Source organism: Plodia interpunctella, chromosome 3, assembly GCF_027563975.2.
Source record: "Plodia interpunctella isolate USDA-ARS_2022_Savannah chromosome 3, ilPloInte3.2, whole genome shotgun sequence".
NCBI lineage: Eukaryota > Metazoa > Arthropoda > Insecta > Lepidoptera > Pyralidae > Plodia > Plodia interpunctella.
Window position 1 is genome coordinate 8336858 of NC_071296.1, and position 17870 is coordinate 8354727.

General features: G+C 34.3%; 2 protein-coding genes across 2 annotated transcripts in view; both read right to left on the minus strand.

Annotated features, from left to right (window-relative positions):
- Tob (Transducer of ERBB2) overlaps positions 1-1551 on the minus strand; it is a 41993-nt gene extending 40442 nt beyond the window's left edge. Inside the window, exon 1 of the mRNA XM_053769336.2 lies at positions 1265-1551. The gene's annotated coding sequence lies outside the window, so the exon portion shown is untranslated. The remainder of the gene's footprint in view (positions 1-1264) is intronic.
- Positions 1303-12180, minus strand: LOC128683971 (uncharacterized). The gene is made up of 3 exons (XM_053770102.1): positions 10852-12180; positions 1434-1830; positions 1303-1376 (listed from the first exon to the last, which is right to left on the minus strand). Exons 1-3 carry the CDS (start codon positions 12178-12180, stop codon positions 1303-1305), a joined length of 1800 nt encoding a protein of 599 aa, XP_053626077.1.
- Positions 12181-17870: the final 5690 nt, after the last annotated feature.

Below are 17870 nucleotides of genomic sequence, written 5' to 3' on the forward strand. Positions count from 1 at the left end.
TTATTGTTTTTGCTGCAATCAATCTTATGTTCTGGTCTAATTATCCAGTAATCATCCATTTGTCAATCACAATTTTAATTTATCTCCTGTATTTACAGCTAAGACAGATAAAACAATCATTTTGCTGACTAGTAACTAAGTTTCTAGTGATCTTCAATATTGACATTAATTTTAACATGACATAAACAATGAAGGATATACGAAACAGCCAATTAGAATTAATTTGAATAAAATGAATGTGAATATGCTGTATGCTGACCTTAATTTTGTTAAACGTATAATATTTTCAATAATTTACTAGCGTAACAAAAATCCGTACATTTCAAAATTTGTAATAAACGAATATTTACGATATATATTAAATTGATTAAAAATAAAAATTAAGTATACAGGATGTTACAGAGCACCTATGTACAATGTACATACGAAGTGCTAAGCTTCATTACATTAGGCATAACGTATATAGTTAGTTGGTATATAGTTCTCACTTTAATAAACTTCTAAATAAAACACTGGTCGTCATTCGCGTCCTCTGTAACGAATACGAAAACTTCTTAGAAGCCTTTATAGAAGTGTTTATATTAATTTGAAAATTCTTATGATATCTTAACACTTCGTATGTACATATATAGTACCTAACACCCTCTATAAAGTTTTATGTTTAAATAGCCATGAGTCTGTTCTGCAATTTACGATACAAGAACAAACAAATACAGGTATAGTTCGCGTGAATGAATCCCTGTCTGATCGCTTGCCAGGACGTCCATCACACAGATTTAGATCACGATCTGTAGGTCATGACCACACTATCATACTAGACCACCGCACACCTGGCCAATCGATGTTATAATTACGCAAAACCACTTAAATTCTCCATTATGTTATATAAAATATCGGTTATAGTTACGAAATTCGATTAAATTTTTACGAGCAGAAACAAAATGAGAATTGTAGATCGTATATATTTACATAAAAGCAATAGGTAAATAATACCGACGTCAACTTATATTGTCTTGTTTTAACGCTAGCGTCATTACTTATTCTACGCACGATTTTGAGATCATACAGCCGTGAAAATGATTTGTTTCCCGCCGACTCCCGCGTGACTTATAATAATAAATAATACATAATAGGATCTAAACAATCGGAGCTAGTACACATCCGAACGCAAACAGGCGCGGCCTTGAACGCTAAGCAGATCGCCTGAAAATACTCGCGCGTGGAAATAGCCGTGTTGGAAATACGAGCACGTGATGTTACGTACCTCTCGTACCGCCGTATGGAGAAAATCGATGGTGCTTGTCACTCGGCGACCGGCGGCTGACTGAGCCACTGTGTCAGCGGAACGCGCCCCACCCGAGCCTCAGCCCGCTTGACTATCACAGTTTGGAATTAAAAAAAATAATTCACCGTTTTTGTCACTAAAAAATTACGGGGCACATAAAAAAAATTGGTAGATTGTCCCGGGGGGCGTCGTGTCGATGATCCGCGCTGAGCGTGTGACGCGTGCGAGCTCTTCGGAGTGGGGCGGTGGACTGGTAGCTGAACAGGCAGCCAGCGAGGAGTCGAGGTTCGCCCCCCCTGCCCTCCGCACCGCCGTGACGTAGGCAGGCGCTGGTGGAAATTAGCAGCTTCCCGCGCGAGGGTCGCCGGATGTAGGTCACGGGGACTGCCTGCACTTGCCCACTCTACCGTTCTGATACACTTGACAAGTTTAAGGACGTAACTAGTTGTCATTAGATGTGAGCCGATTTCTTCGGGGCTACGAGGCTGTAACACTCCTTGTAGTGCTACGACATACTTTAACAGTTCCTTCTGCTCAGTTACTTTCTTTAAATCAATACGGAGTAGATTAAATATTCGAAAAGGCACACTATTAATTTTCATTAAAAATGCAAATGATAAATAACATTGAATTTGAAGTGACAATATAAAACTACATATTATTTTAAGTTGTAGTTTCGTAGATACATTTATTATAATTCGCATTTTAAAAATCAACAAATAAAAATGTTTTTTATTGACACAACTTATCCTACATTGCTACTACGAAAAGTGATTAATTTGTAAGAGATATCGTAGAGCGTCGTAGAGGGTGCTACGAGCTACGAATTCTATAATAAGATTCACTTCATTTCTAGTCCTTACAAATATCTATTTTAGAGAGTATGTATAGTTTATATTTTACATTGTCGTTATAGGTATGCCTTTAAACATCTATAGTAATAGATAAAATACATTACGTTTCACATACACAGTTTATTTCAAAATGTACGTACAAATTTGGAAAAGGTCAAATGTTTATCCTGTTAGTGAAGCGAACGTAACGCAATACCAAGGTAATGTTATTAATATGTTTTCCTGTGAAAAATTATTTTTAGGGTATTTTAGTGAGATAAAATTGTGAAAATATTAAATTGTATCGTTTTGTTTCCCAACTTTAAGCCACAAGAGAGAAAAATTTAAAGAATATTTCTCTATAAAATTGTTATATCTGTGTCTTTAATTTTTTTTTGTTATTTTATATATTCAGAATAATAGAGATAATTATCTAATGCATCTACATCGATTTATCTGCACGTTAGATTAATCATAGCATATTATTTCTCTTGCAAATCATATTCTCTTTGTATGTTGATTTAAATGAATGAGTTTCTTGGAATTCTCATTTTATAGCGATATAATTAAATTTGTTTCAGATATTTAAACAAGATTAATTTTGATTGTGTAAGTCAAACTTCTAATTTGAAAGTTAATTACTAATAAAAACGAATTAGTTACTTAATAATTAAATGAGTTTTTGATATCTCTTCTTGTGCTATTTTCTGTCGCCGGTGTCATTACGTGTCATTACTTAGCCTAGGCTAGACCTTAAAGTTAATAAGCAGCCATAATGGTAAATTCTCATTCTGTTCTAAGCATTTTTCCGGTTTTTTACTCAGCCATAAAACAACGCCAAGGGTTCGCATTTCTATTTTTCTGCTCCACTTCGAACGGTCTTGGTACCAATATAATCTTGGTACCAGTACCAATGGTACGCATAACTTTCTTGACGACATCGAGCAAGGATTTCTTTGGTTTGCCCCTTCTGTCAGGAAGGCGTTTCTTCTACTTCTAGGTGGAAGCAGCCAGTCATTTGTATTCTACGCACGTGACATTAATCTGCACTGAAAAACCTAAAATACACATTTTTGTTTCAATGACCAAAATCCTTAATTTTCTTAAATAGGTACACGTTACACTATTAATTAAAATTATAGTAAACTCAACTCTATTAACTTCAAAACTCATTTACACAATAAGAAAATTTTCAACTGAACAAAAATAAATGGACAGATACTTTTCATTTGTAAAATTCATCACACTATCTGGAAAGTTGTGTTATTTCGGAGCATTAGAGCTGCAACGTTGATGCACTCCGTATGAAGTTTCGTCACAAGAGCTTCATTCGGAAGTTTTTGTTCGACAAGTTCATTGAACCCTTATTTGCTGTTTTTTCCATTATTGTTTATCATAAAATGAAATATATTCCCACTTTGTATTTGTTTTGATGTCAGAATAGACTAGTTACATATTCGAAGCTTTGTGTGATGTGAAAGTGATTGTTTTTGTTTAAATAAGAGAAATAGTAGATTTTTTTGTTCAGAATCTTTGCACGTTTAGAAATCGGATATAAGAGAGAAAGAAACATATAGTAAAACCAATTTGATTTGCAAAAGACGTGACTATTTTTTTTTTATAACATAGCATAAGTAATTCTTTCAAATATGTAAACGAAAGAGAAACAAGTACAACCTACTAATTCCATTCCTAAAAATTAGTACAATAGAAATATTTTTTTCTAAAATAATCCTTACATATTATACATACCTAGTCCTCTGCCGCGTCTGTCTGTCTGTTCGCGATAAATTCAAAAACTACTGCACGGATTACTGAGTAAGTTTTAGAACTTTATTATGTTTTTACCCGAGCGAAGCCGGGACGGGCCGCTAGTATAATATAATAATCACAACTCTAATCCTCAACATCATACATAAATATACATTTTTATGAATCATGACATCTTTGTGAAGTCTGAATATTATCATACATTTCTACTGTGTAAAAACCCAAATTTATGTATTTATATGTGCTCGATTGTTTCAAAATTCCTGGAATCATCTCATTTGCTAGAAAAAATTTCCAAACAACTGAACGTAATAGCTAAAGAACATTTTTGATTAAATTCTCTTTCAAATTAAAAAAAGTATAACAAAATCGGTTTAGCCGTTTGGCTGTTACGAGGCCACGAACCAGGGGGCCGAATCTCACACAATCGTAGTTCATTTCATCAATTTTCCTCAATTTTTGTTTTTGTAATAGTTTTATGAAAAATTTCGATCGATCGACGCGTTCGCTCGATCTTTTTACAGTTGATTTTTTGTAAATGCAGAAACAGTAGCAGAACCATCAGAAAAAACTGATGAAGTGAACTTCGATTGCGCGAGAATCGGACAGAACATAGACATAACTCCCCTCCTATTATGATAGGGGTTAAAAATAAAACAACTATGTATTTTTACATCATCTAGTAATAGTATCTATGTAAGTTATTATCAGAGCGTATATTCTAGGGTCAGACAAGGTAAACTACGACGTTAAGGTTCAGAAACGAAAATAACAAAGTAGTAAACGGCCTCCAATAATCTTCAATAAGCATAACACAATACATTCCTGGTCTGACTATAATAGTAGGACCTTGTTTTTGTTGACGAGCGGTAGCGGATTGATTTTTATCTTCGCTCATTCGTTATATTCGTTTAGACGCCGTGAAGCCCGGGTTTAACGACAAAAAAGTCTTAAAATTTTCAAGATTTGGTTCTGGTAACTAATCCTTCTTTAGTAATGTTATTGATGTCTATTAACTGTCAAGGCTAAGTATCCCTTGATCACCTCGCACGTCTTATGTTAAGATATGATGTGCTTCTATTTTATGGACCACACAGAATCACACGGCACAAATGAAAATACGACAACTTTTTGTAGGTATAATAAATAGTTATTATTATAATTAGTTTTCATGAAGTTTTTTTGTTAAGTGTAAAATTATTTGACATAAATAAAAGTTTACCAAAAAAAAAGAAACTTTCAAATTCAATACTGGTTATAATGGAATACGTTTTTAGTAATTAATTTAGGTCAAGTCAATAAATCTTAAGCGTACCTATTTATCTGCGATTTTGCTGTAACAAAGCCTCAACCTTCATTTGTTACAGCCATGTAGAGCATGGTGAATTGCTGTATTCAGAAGGAGTCAATGGTGACATGCACTAATGTTCGTGTGAGGGAGAGCGTAAAAGGAAACAAAAAATACAAAACAACAGAATGGAAACATAGGAAAATATTAACGTAGGACGTTAATATTTTACTTGCATGTCAGCAAGTTTTTCGGGTAACTCAATTTTGAAGTAAATATTTTCTTGTTATCGCTTGATATTTTGTAACACGTTTAGCATGGATGTCAATGCATTATTATGTTAAGCGTGACCTGCTTATGCACCTAGAAACGGCTTCCGACGAGGGAACTCCTCAACGGTTTAATGTACGCACATATTTTTTGTCGTATATTGCTTGATGCAATAAGCATGGAATTAATAGGTACACTAAGTACTTACTAAATCCATGACAATAAGATCTCTCTGACATCGATAAAAGCTTGCATAAAAAATGTCGTTTTTGTAGAAACTTTTTTATTTTTAATTTATATGTGATTTGACAATCATTTTGACGCTTCTGTTACATGCTGTTACAATATTTTTTCAAAATATAATAGGGCTTTAAACATATATACGAAAAGTCTTTCAGCATACAAATTAACAAAATAACCTACTTATAAAAACATATTTATTGTGTTACAAATAACGATGGTAAATATAAAGAAATATATTTATTTATTTTCATTGTTAACTTTGCTAGTTTTAAGATATTTATTTAACCTTTGGTAACCCAAATAAATAAATAAAAATCGTCTGCTATGCCTTTTCCCATATGGGGTAAGTACTCAATTATATAATAAATAAATAACAATATAAACTTATATGTATCCAGCACACGCAAGACAAGAAACGAGGTCATGGAGTAAGACAATTCATGACCCGTATCATATGCATCCAAAATCAATTGTCAGATCACAAAGAAATTGGACCAGTTTACAATAATGGCTGTAGCCTAGGTCTAAACAATTTACGATGTGTCTATTTCCTTTCTTTACTTCTTCGTAATTATGTACGTCTAATTTATTTTTATTTTTTATTAGTGTTGCCCGCGGTGGAACATACTTTATTAGTGTTGCCCGCGGTGGAACATACTTTATTAGTGTTGTCCGCGGTGGAACATACTTTATTAGTGTTGCCCGCGGTGGAACATACTTTATTAGTGTTGTCCGCGGTAGAACATACTTAATTAGTGTTGCCCGCGGTGGAATATACTTTATTAGTGTTGCCCGCCGTGGAACATACTTTACCTTCGATGATAAAAAAAAACTAATAATTATTCATATACATAACGAATTTTCTCAAAATCTGTTATGCAATGGTGTAACTTTTAATTGAATTTTAATATACACATAACGACATTCTCCATTCACACAAGTGGACAATCAACCACGTGAGTCAGATAGATACACAAACTCATGTGGCACGAGTAGTATTCGAACCTGGGACCTTTCGGTTCCCAGGTTGGCTGAGTCTTAACAATTACACCATCAGCACTTTTTATTTAATTTTGCAATATAAATGTAAATAATGTAAAACTGGCAGGTTTATCTTTTGGGAATACGTTTCATTATATTCGGTAGGCGGAATCAATCCCGATTTTCGTCAAAAATTCTGAACAATACCCGCAATTTTTCCGGGAAAATTGTTTGCCGGGATGAAAGGAATATTGCTTTTTAGGTTTAGGCGGTTTTGGTCGGTATTCAGCGAATGATTGCGAGGTATATATATAATTTTTTGTATACAAATAGCTGATTTGTAAATCAATTTGTGTTCCATCAAAATGTCCTTGACATTTTTTTAGAATTTTGAATATTACTTCTGATCTATACTTATCGTGCACAGATTAATCAATAATATCTACAACGAAATTATGATGGTATTAAACATTAAAAAGGGACGCCAACAAAAAAAATCTTGAGCAAAGTCCTAAATTACCGCATAGTATGAGAGAATAACTTCTTGCTAAAGTATTAAATAAAGGCAACTTAACATGGAATTCGTAATTGCGTAGGCGTAACCCGGTCTGGGATTCTTTCCAGGTTTGGAGGGCGAACTCCTCGCGACTTACCCGTTGTCCTAGCTAAGCTATAAACCCGGCAAGGCAACGCGATGTGTTTATGAGTGGAATAACCACTGCTGAGGAGAAACGTTGGCAGAAACTAATTGAAATAATGTTATTCAAATTCAATGTGTGTGTGCTGTGATTTTTCATACGGCAATTCTCACACGATACTATTCTGTTATTATGCGCCAATGTGCGATGTACGCGTGTAATGCCAGCTCCACACTGTCGCCGAACTCGCCGACGCGAATGCGTGAACATTGCGCAGTTAGTATGAATGCTTTTATTAACCGCATTGAAAAACCAGCAATGTATAGCAAATCCGCCAAAGTTTGGCAAACTGTTCGACGACAGTGTGGAGTCAGCATAAGGTGGGGTCCACGCTGTCTGAGTATCGCCTGACTGCAAAGTGTCGTACAGCATTCTGTCATTCAGTGAGGACGTCGGATAATGTTCGTGATACGCAGCTTGTGTATTTCATGTCAACGTTATGTCCTGAACTGCCTAGTGTCAAGCAACGAAAACATGTTGTGTAATGTGTTGGCCTAGATTCGTAACATTCTATTGGGGTAGTCAGTATTATGTACATACTTTTCTCTTATTTGTTACATACTTGCTTTCTTAATAGTTTTTGTTAAAACTGTTAGGTACTACATTTATTGGAATGAAATAAAAAATCAAATATACTATAATCGGCAACAAGCTTCGTCATCATAAAATACTAGCTGCGCTTCTGGGCGTCGCTTCCGTGATAATCTCAGAATAAGAGATAATATGTGTGTTATTTCAGCTTATGTATGTACCAAATATAACAATCCGTCCAGTAGATTTTGCGTGAAAAAGTAACAAACATCCTCACAAACTTTCGAATATATAATATTATAGGATTACTAGGATATATATACACACTTTTAACGTGCTTTCATTTGTTTAATTGTAAGATTAGTATTGAGGGAAGACCGAAATAAATGGTGTCATCCCAAAATTCATTTTGAGTATTAAAGTAATCGTGTGGCACGGTCAAAGCTTTAATTTTTTTATGATTCGACTGTCTAAATGACATCAACCCTATCGGCGACATTCATAGTAGAATAGTAATGGTTAATGGTAATGGTTTAACCCACACACATCATAATCCTTCCATCATCTTGTATTCAAATTAATATATTAAAAATAGCATTTTCATCAATTACAGAAGGTAGGTAATAAAGTAGTTTGACCTCGTCACCTGGCAACACAAATATAATTATGGTCATAAATATAAAAGTCATTACATAAATCAAAGTGGAGTGGTAAATTATTGATTTTCCATTGTCGGGGCGCGTGATGGATTGTGCTCCAGTGACGGCTGCAAATCGTAGCCTTTCGAGCCAAGGGCTCAGATCATGGAGGGTTTAGATATAAATCCATGTGCCTATAAATATATAAATAACTTGGTTTAAATGGCTTCGCTCCCGTATGAATTTTGAGATAAAATATAGCCTATAGCAATCTTGGATAATGCACCTTTTTTATGGTGAAAGAATTTTTGAAATCGGTCGGTAGTTTCGGAGATTGGTTTAAGACATTTATTCTCAAAAAGAATTACAAAAAAAAATTCACTTACATGAGAACATACATAATTTAACATAAGTAGTGATACGCGTACATAGACATCGAGAACACAAGTAGTTGTCGCACGGTACCCTCACAAATTTATAAAAATGTCAATCCACTGCACCGCCGGGCGTAGATAGGTAAGTAGATGGCCGGTAAACAAGATGCGTACAAAGATGTACGACTGCGACTCCGTACTAGATGAGACATCGTCGCATCGTGTTTGGAACTGCGTGAGGTTTATGTTTTATGAACATTTAGATATATAAAACCTAACCAAAAAATTATACATGTGTTTAATATTATAAATGAAAATGATATGTTTTATTTTAATTTTACTTTTAGGCAAGTATATTATTAAGTAGGGTTTTTTTTTTTTTTTAATCAAACAATACGCACAAAACTTGATATATATACATAGATATATACACATATATACATACATATATATACACATTATTTAGCATTTAAGTAATTAGTAATTAGTGGGTTAAAAGTTGTTACTGATGTATTGTTTTAATAGTTTTTTAAATGAATACATTGATTTGGCTTCTTTGATATTTTTAGGAAGTTTATTATATAGTTGCCCTCCTTCGAACAAAATAGTTTTCTTGCCATAATTTGTTCTAGGCGCTCTTAAAACAATGTCATTTGCACTTCTTAATGTCATTTTATGTATCTGCCTTTTTTTGTAAATTTTATTTCGCTGTGAATATCATTAGTTAGTATTTTTCGGATTAAAAGGCATGTAAAATATATGTACGATTGAGTAATATTTAGTAAATTGGTTTCTTTGTATATCTTTTTTGTAGAAGTTAGAAATGGATAGTGAAAAAGCACTTTGACTAATTTGTTTTGAGCTCTTTGGATAACATCTAAATGGGATTTGGCTGCTGTACCCCAGATTTGAATAAGGTAATCAATGTGAGGCTTCACCAGGGCGTTGTAGATACAGTATCGCGTATTTTTAGGTAGGCATTTTACAATTACACGCAAAGCTCCTGTAAGGGATGATAGTTTGGACTTTATCTTTTCTAGATGTGGTTTCCAGGTGAGTTGGTTATCAAGCAGAAGGCCGAGATAAATTTGTTGGTTTGTCTTACTGATAGGTTTTCCATTTATTTTTAGAGGTTGATGATTGTCAATTTTTTTATTTTTAGCTTTAAATATGATGTAGTTGGTTTTCAGAACATTTATTGTCAATAGGTTGAACTGGAACCATTGATTTAATAAGTCAAGATCACTTTGAGCGTCCGAGATCACAGAGTCAACTGAGTTTCCAAAATAAAAAAGACTTGTATCATCAGCGTAAAGCGTGACGTCACCCTTCAAGCCTATTTCATGAATATTATTTATATATATGAGGAATAGCAGTGGACCTAAGATTGATCCCTGCGGAACACCGTATGTGATAGATTTAGCTTGGCTATGTTGGTTTCCAATTCTGACTACTTGACGCCGATTAGATAGGTAAGATTTGAACATACTGAGCGCAGTTCCAGTAATACCTATGGAATTTAACTTTTTTAAAAGTATTTTATGACTTACGGTATCAAAAGCCTTTTTCAGGTCTATGAATACTCCCATGGCTATTTGTTTCTGATCTATATTTGTTTTTATTTTTGTAATTATATCAACCGTTGCAGAAAGCGTATTAGATTTTGGTCTAAAACCGTACTGTTTACTAGATATAATGTTTTTTGTTGCAAGGTAAGATTCAAGACGGTTATATAAGACTTTTTCAAAGATTTTTGACATAGTTGGCAGGACTGAGATAGGGCGGTAATTACTAGGGTCTGTTTTCTTTCCTGTTTTGAATATTGGGGTAACTTTTGCTATCTTTAGACTATCGGGAAATAAGCCCAGTTCCAAACATTTATTTATACTGTTGGTCAAATTTTCCAATATGAGATTTTTTAGACATTTAATTGTTCTTACAGTTAAGCCATCTATGCCCGAGGCAGTGTTACTTTTTAAATTATCTATAATTTTTCCGACTTCTTCAGTTGATGCAGGTGTAAAATTCGAGAGATCGTGCAAGTCTGGGTTCGGAGGGCGGCTAGCAGCGTTAAAGATGTTGTCTTTGTGGTATTTTTGTGGTATTTCATTAGCCAAAGTTTCACCTATTGTAGAAAAATAGTCGTTGAAGAACTCGCACATCTCTTTTTCATCTGTAATGATTCCATTGTCAGATACAAGTTTATTTGGTGAGGTCGTGTTGGAATCTTTTACTTTATTTAGATATAGGCTGTTAATAAGTGTCCACATTTTCGCTGGTTTATTTACACAGTTTTTGAGGGCATTGTGATAGTAGGTTGCTTTTGTTTTCTGAATTTGACTTGTGACTTCTTTTCTTTCTTTGATCAACGCTTCTTGTATTGATTTGTCTTTTGGATATTTTCTATTCATAAGTCCTAGTTCATTTCTTTTATTGATCATGTCCATAATGTTTTGGTTAATCCAATCTTGTCTCGGAGGATTAAGCTTTTTAGTTTTGGTAAATTTACATTTTGATACGCACGAAGTTAAGATCTCTTCTAATTTGGTATATTCCGCATCTGTATTGTTAAAATCCACGCCTTTGACTGTTTCCAGTAGTTTATCATAATTAATTGCTTCATATTGGGTTGATTTAATAGCCGCTGGTATATGTTTATCAATTTCCAAATATATATGTTTGTGGTCTGACAAGTTTGATTCTATAATTGCAAAGTGAAACTTGTTGTTATTTACGTTTGTACATACGTGATCTAATATTGATTTTGTCGAGTCCGTTTCACGAGTAATGTATAATGGATCAATTTTGTTGAGAATGTTGAAACCACTTTCTTCCATAGCATATTTGTAGTCAGCAGATTTTTCGTGACTTAATAAGTCATAGTTAAAATCACCGAAGACAACAGCTCGTTTTTGCTTCTCTAACTGCGACGTGTATTCTTCTAGAAAACTTATGCTATTTGTGCGACCAGGTTTATAAATTGCACCTATGTCTAATGAAAATTTGTCTATGTGTATCCAGAGGTAATGGTTATCATCAACAGTTTTTTCTTCAACGAGGCTGTGTTTCAGCGTGTTATGAGTGAATATGGAAACTCCACCACCCTTTGAGTCGTATCTATGATTATAATAGTGAGTATATTCGGGTATTTGCGCGGTTTTCACATCCTCTTCGGATTTTATCCAGGTCTCAGAGATCACTATAATTTGGATAGTTTCGTGCAGTGATTGTAGAATACACTTTAGCTCGTCCAATTTACCGGCCTTCATTATACTTCGAGCATTTGCGTACAGAAATTTCAGAGATTTTCTATTCATAGTAATGTCGCCATACTTGATGCAGTACTGATGAGAGACGTTGTTTATCTCGTTTTTGCTTGGTAAACTGCTCGTGGCAGTTATTGCTGGTAGTTTTTTGAATTTGCAGGTACGACGATCTTGGGTATGCCTTTGATATATTTGATGATAAGATTGGGTTCACCATTTTTGATACGACGATCGAGTTCTTCTTTAACAATTTTCATGTATGATTGTTGTTGAGGTGTTTGATCGGAGAAGATTTTTATGCCCTCATCTTTAAGGTTTTCTTTCTGCCGAAGTATTTGTAAAGCCTGCTCTTGCGACGTAAAGATAACTTTGATTAGGCGTTTTTTGTCGGTATAGTATTTTCCGAGTCTGAACAATTTCATGGGTTCTGCGCTGTCAGGACAAATAGATTTGATAATGTTACAAACTGCCTTTCGGTCTTGTTCTTGCCTGTCTTTGATGTTATTCGTTGTAGGTTCAGGTACACCAGATATTAAAATGTTTTTGCATCTTATCTGGCGTTCGTTCAGCTCAGCCACTATATTTTCCTGTGTTTGAATTGAGTTATGTGACGTTGGTGCTGGCATTTCTTTCAGACTTGATTCAATGGTGGCAATTTTTTCTTCATTTCTGATATTAGAATTTTTTAAATCTGAAATTTCTATCTTTATACACTTTTGTTCTTCCGCCAGGTGGTCTGTTGCTAATTTCATACTACTGGCTTGTTCCTTAATAATAGATATGTCTTCACATAATTTATTAAAGTTTTCTAATTGTATGCTATTATTTGTCATTAAATGAGACATCATTTCCTGCATTTGGGCTTGCAAACCAGACATTTGCTTCTTCATTTCAGCGAGTTCTGAGTTAGTCTTAGACGTTTCTGTATCCATATGGCCACACTCACAAGGCAGTCTGCGTTTGTTACGAAAGGTGATTTGCGCTGAATCAGAAGATGGAGATGCAGTAGAGAGTTCTGGGAAAGAGCCACATCGGCCAGCGCTTAGGCCACTTCCAGTCGGAGATCGTTGAACACTCATAGTTAATCTTTGTTCCTAGTGCGAGTGGAAGGTGCGTGAGTCAGTCGTAAAGATTACCTGTCCTTTTCGTGCAAGACGCAGTGGCGGCAGCTCGGGAGTCGCTGGTAGTATGTCACTTTAACTGTATTAGACAATTACGGATTTAAATTCCTTTGAGATAAGGTTTATAATTGCGTGCAGTGGATTTATTTATTTGAGGAAAGAATTGTGAACACGTCTGCTCTGTACGCGCATGCGGCGATGAATTGATGACCATACAAACTCACAAACGCTTACCTCTTTATAATAATACTATAGATATATACGGATAAATAACACAGATTGAGTTAGCCCCAAAGTAAGTTCTAAACTTGTGTTTGGATACTAACTCAACGATACTATATTCTATGACGTACTTATTCAGATATATAGATAAACATCCAAGACCTAGGTTAATCTGAAAAAGATCATTTTTCCTATTGACCTGACCGGGGATCGAACTCGAGACCTCCAGTGTAGCAGCCCGGCATGATGAGAAAGGATACAAGGGTACAGTAACAGTACAACAATCCATGCACAAGGGCGTATATATCCTCAAATACCGTGTTACAAGAATAGTTTATACTATTATATTTCGATGCGTACTAGAAAGTAGGAAAACCTTTGAGAGAGCTATTGATTTTTTGTGTGCCTATTCAAGTTTGACATTGAGTAACCTTGAATTAAAAAAAAAAAACTAACATAACGAAAACATAATAACTTCGTACGAAATAATTGTTATTAAAAATATTATATTAAAAAATCATTAAAAAATGTATCTCTTTTCTCACCATGTTTTATACTCCGGAAATATAGGAAGAATGTATGGAAGCGCTATTTTACATTTTTCATCGGAAATTTATAGGTTTAGATTTATTTTCATGTTTTGTATTGGTAATGTAATACATATATTTTGAATAAAAAAAATCTTGCACTGTAAAAAATCACACTCAATTAAAAAAATATATATATATATTTCATTTTTCACTCGTTAGATTGATAACATTTCAAAGGATATTAAGTAACTCACTGTCACATTGTTGTGCATTTACTATTGTTGTTTTGTTGGCACTATTTATAATGAAGGGCATTGTATATCCTTGAAGAGTAAATTAAAAGGAGACGTTTCTGACTTTAAAATTAATTGTCTTTTTGTTGTCGTTACCTATAGGTACTCTGTGTAATGAAGCCAGTTCCATAGTCACGTTATAAAGACCTCTATAAGCGGCAATAACATCTAATCCATACTAATATTATAAAGAGAAAATATTTGTATTTATATTTGTAAGATTAAACTCAAAAATCACTGGGCAGATTTTGATTAAAGTTGGTAAAGTGACAGATGAAACGTTCAGCAGTAACATAGGCCATTTTTTTATCAGTTTTTACCCGAGCGAAGCCGGGGTGGGCCTCTAGTTTCCAATAAAATAGGGTACGCTTATTGACTTATCCAACAATGTACATAAGGAAACATGAAAGAAACAGATAAGTGGCAATGGAAAGCAAATGTACCGCTTACATCAAAGATATTTCATAAATCAGACGAGTCTTGTTCTGTTGACGGTACTTACCTTACTAAGTAAGTTTTTTGTAATTTAACTCTTTAGTCATCTCTTTTCTTGAGTCATGAAGAGTACTACAGATAAGTAGATTAAAAAATTCATATAATGATTACTTATCTAAAAATGCTTCATGAGTCACATACACTGTACTTTCAAAGGTCTATCTAAGGCGCTTGATTATCTGGTCTGTTTTGCATGAGTACTTTCTCTGTGTAGAGTATTTTCTCAATCCTAATAGATATTTTTCTGACCACTTGCTTGCGGTGAAGGAAAAACATCGTGAGGAAACCTGTACACTGGTTGATTATTAACTCGTGTGTGAAATGGAGTAGGCAATGGCAAACCACTCCATTAATAATGCCAAGAAAGTTGTTACGAATGTTTCATTTCATGTAATGACCACGACCCTCAGTCATGAGGAATACGACTATGAAGAAGAATAGTTACTTAAGCAAAAATTTAGGCAAAAATGTGAAAAAGCGCGTTCTCCTTGTTGCTCTCCTTGCTCTTAACTTCTTGGGTTTGTTGCTTCTATGTCAGCTAATTTTTGGCAATACTGACTATCTTGGCAACACAACTAGAAATTTACTCCTTCATAATTTGCCGTTTCAAATCCAAGGCTGTACCAGGTCACCCATGTTCCATAATATGCCATAATGGGTAAAAAGATGTAACATTCGGGTTTATTCAATTCACAAAACAACGGCTGAGTTAACTTTTACATTTAGTGTTTGTTGAAGCCTTTGTGAGGAATCCGAGAGGTTAAACGAAATTGCTTTTGTTTTATTATTGGGGCTCCGACGTCATAGTGCGTTGTTGGAATCAAATAGATCTTCTCTTCATAGTTGTATTTCCTCATGGCTGAGAATGTAATATATAATAAATATGAAACACACAACTTTTTTGGCACTATTAATGGAATGCCATTGCCTTTTTTTCATTTCACACACAAGTTTATAATCAACTAGTGTGCTGGTATACTCACGATGTTTTCCATCGCCGAAAGCAGGTGCTGGTCATGCGGCACGAGTAGAATTTGAACCTGGGACTTTTCGATCCACAATGAGATCCTAACCATTACACCAACAAAAAGGAAACAAATGGCAAAAGTACTGAAATGGTGACTAAGAGAAAAAATACTACATTTCTCTCTCTCATCTGTTTTCTGTTACATTTGGGCCGTGAAACCGTGAAGCTTAAAAACCATGGACCATTCATCTGTGATGAACCTGCGCCTGCGTCCTGCCTGACATGAAGCCTCCTTGGGAATGCCATTGTTTCCTATTAGTTGCCAAGGTACCTTGGTCCTGTCCCTTAGTCGCATATATATTACGTACGTACGTAATTCGTTGGATGTGGAGTAACCTTTCGTAGGATGGAACAACACGCCACAAAAAACATCTGTAAACTTTCATTAAACTTCCTATCACTTCAATCGTTCGAATCAAGGACAAAAATATATCGAGGGCAAAAATTCAAGAATTTACGTAGGTACGTTGACATTCAAACTCTCATACGATATATATAGAAGTGTAAATAAAACATTTATTTATATCTTGTTTGTGCACTAGCCTTTATCTCACCTTTGATATTCCCAAGCACGAGATTAGGTCTACATAGCAACAAGTTATTCACGCCTTCATACAATATTCAATAGAAACACACTGTATGTTTTCATAACTCCACTCTGAAAATCTGGTACGCTTTGTATTTTTTTCTGCGTAGTTTAGGAATTTGAATAGACTGTATTTTCGTTGAATGTCATTTTCCTTATACAATATTATGTTTTTTTTTTCTACCTCGTTGTATTGATCTGTCAATCTTGAGGTAATTTTTCATTTGTGAGCTTTGAGACGTCGCTCAGCGGGATTCCTCAATAAAACGTCATGTTTTGTACTAACCTTGGCTTTTTTCATTCCTATCAACTATTTTTAAAGAGAAAATATCTAAATAGTCTATTCAGAAAACATACAGCTAATGAATGTAGTCGTTTACATAATAATATTACATTATTAAGTATCTCTCGTAACTAAGGTAGGTACATAAAGGTAAATGAATTATTTACTATCTATATATGTAAATATCTTTCTTCTTTTTAGCCTTGCACAACCATATAGTGTCTCAGTTCCCGCCATTTTAATATTATGTCGGCTATACATTACAGTTCGTCAATCCACGGCGGATTCGGACATTGTTGATAAATAAATGATATATAAATAAATTTGGATAAATCACACAGATTGAGGTAGCTTCAAAGTAAATTTGTGATTTTGTTATGGGTTACTATAACTCAATGATACTATATTCCATCATGACCCGACCGGGGATCGAACCCGGTATCTCTCGATTCAAAGGCAAGCACTTCACCAATGCGCCACAGAGGTCGTTACTAGATGTTTCATTGCTGTAAATAAATAAAAGCTCTCAAACAAATTACGCAATGTCGCAATCGCGTCGGCATCGGTTGGAGTTTGGTAATAGTATCTTATTTTCCGAGATAAATTAGTTATACGTTAATTTAGCTCTGAGGCCATGATTACCTAATTTAGAGGTCAAACATCTGCATTTCTTCCTTACTTGCCCAGTATAAAAAAAAAACATAAAGACGCAAAGGGTCTGGTGTCCAAGATCCGTAAAATTACTTTTAAGGTTAAGGGTTTTTAGAACAAATAAAGGTAAAAGTCAGTTAAGCTATGAAAGGGCAAAACATTGTTTTTGTTGGACAATTTACTAGCTTCGCCTTAAAAGGTACTTGAAATTAAATAAATAAAAACTAAAAATAAGATAAAAACTTATTTGAAATTATGTAATTTCAAGTAAGTTTTTATCTTTATGTCTAAGTTCTAATAGTTTTAGCGCCCGTTCTTGTGCGTTATCTCCAGAAGCATAATTAAGCTAAGCTTATTATCACAGCACCAGGCATATTTAAAAAGACAAGAAGACAAAAAAACATACAGCGAAATTTTTGGTAATTTTGTTTTTATAAATGTATGACAGCAAAATCAGTCAGATGTTATTTGGATCTCAAATAGTA

Excerpts from the sequence above, each read along its gene's own strand:
- LOC128683971 (XM_053770102.1), bottom strand. The coding sequence starts at position 12,180 with ATGAAGGCCGGTAAATTGGACGAGCTAAAGTGTATTCTACAATCACTG. Across the intron at positions 1,831-10,851 it reads CGGGCATAGATGGCTTAACT|AAAGTAACTGAGCAGAAGGA; the intron begins GTAAGAACAATT and ends ATTGATTTAAAG. Across the intron at positions 1,377-1,433 it reads CAATTTTTTTTATGTGCCCC|TCAAGCGGGCTGAGGCTCGG; the intron begins GTAATTTTTTAG and ends AAACTGTGATAG.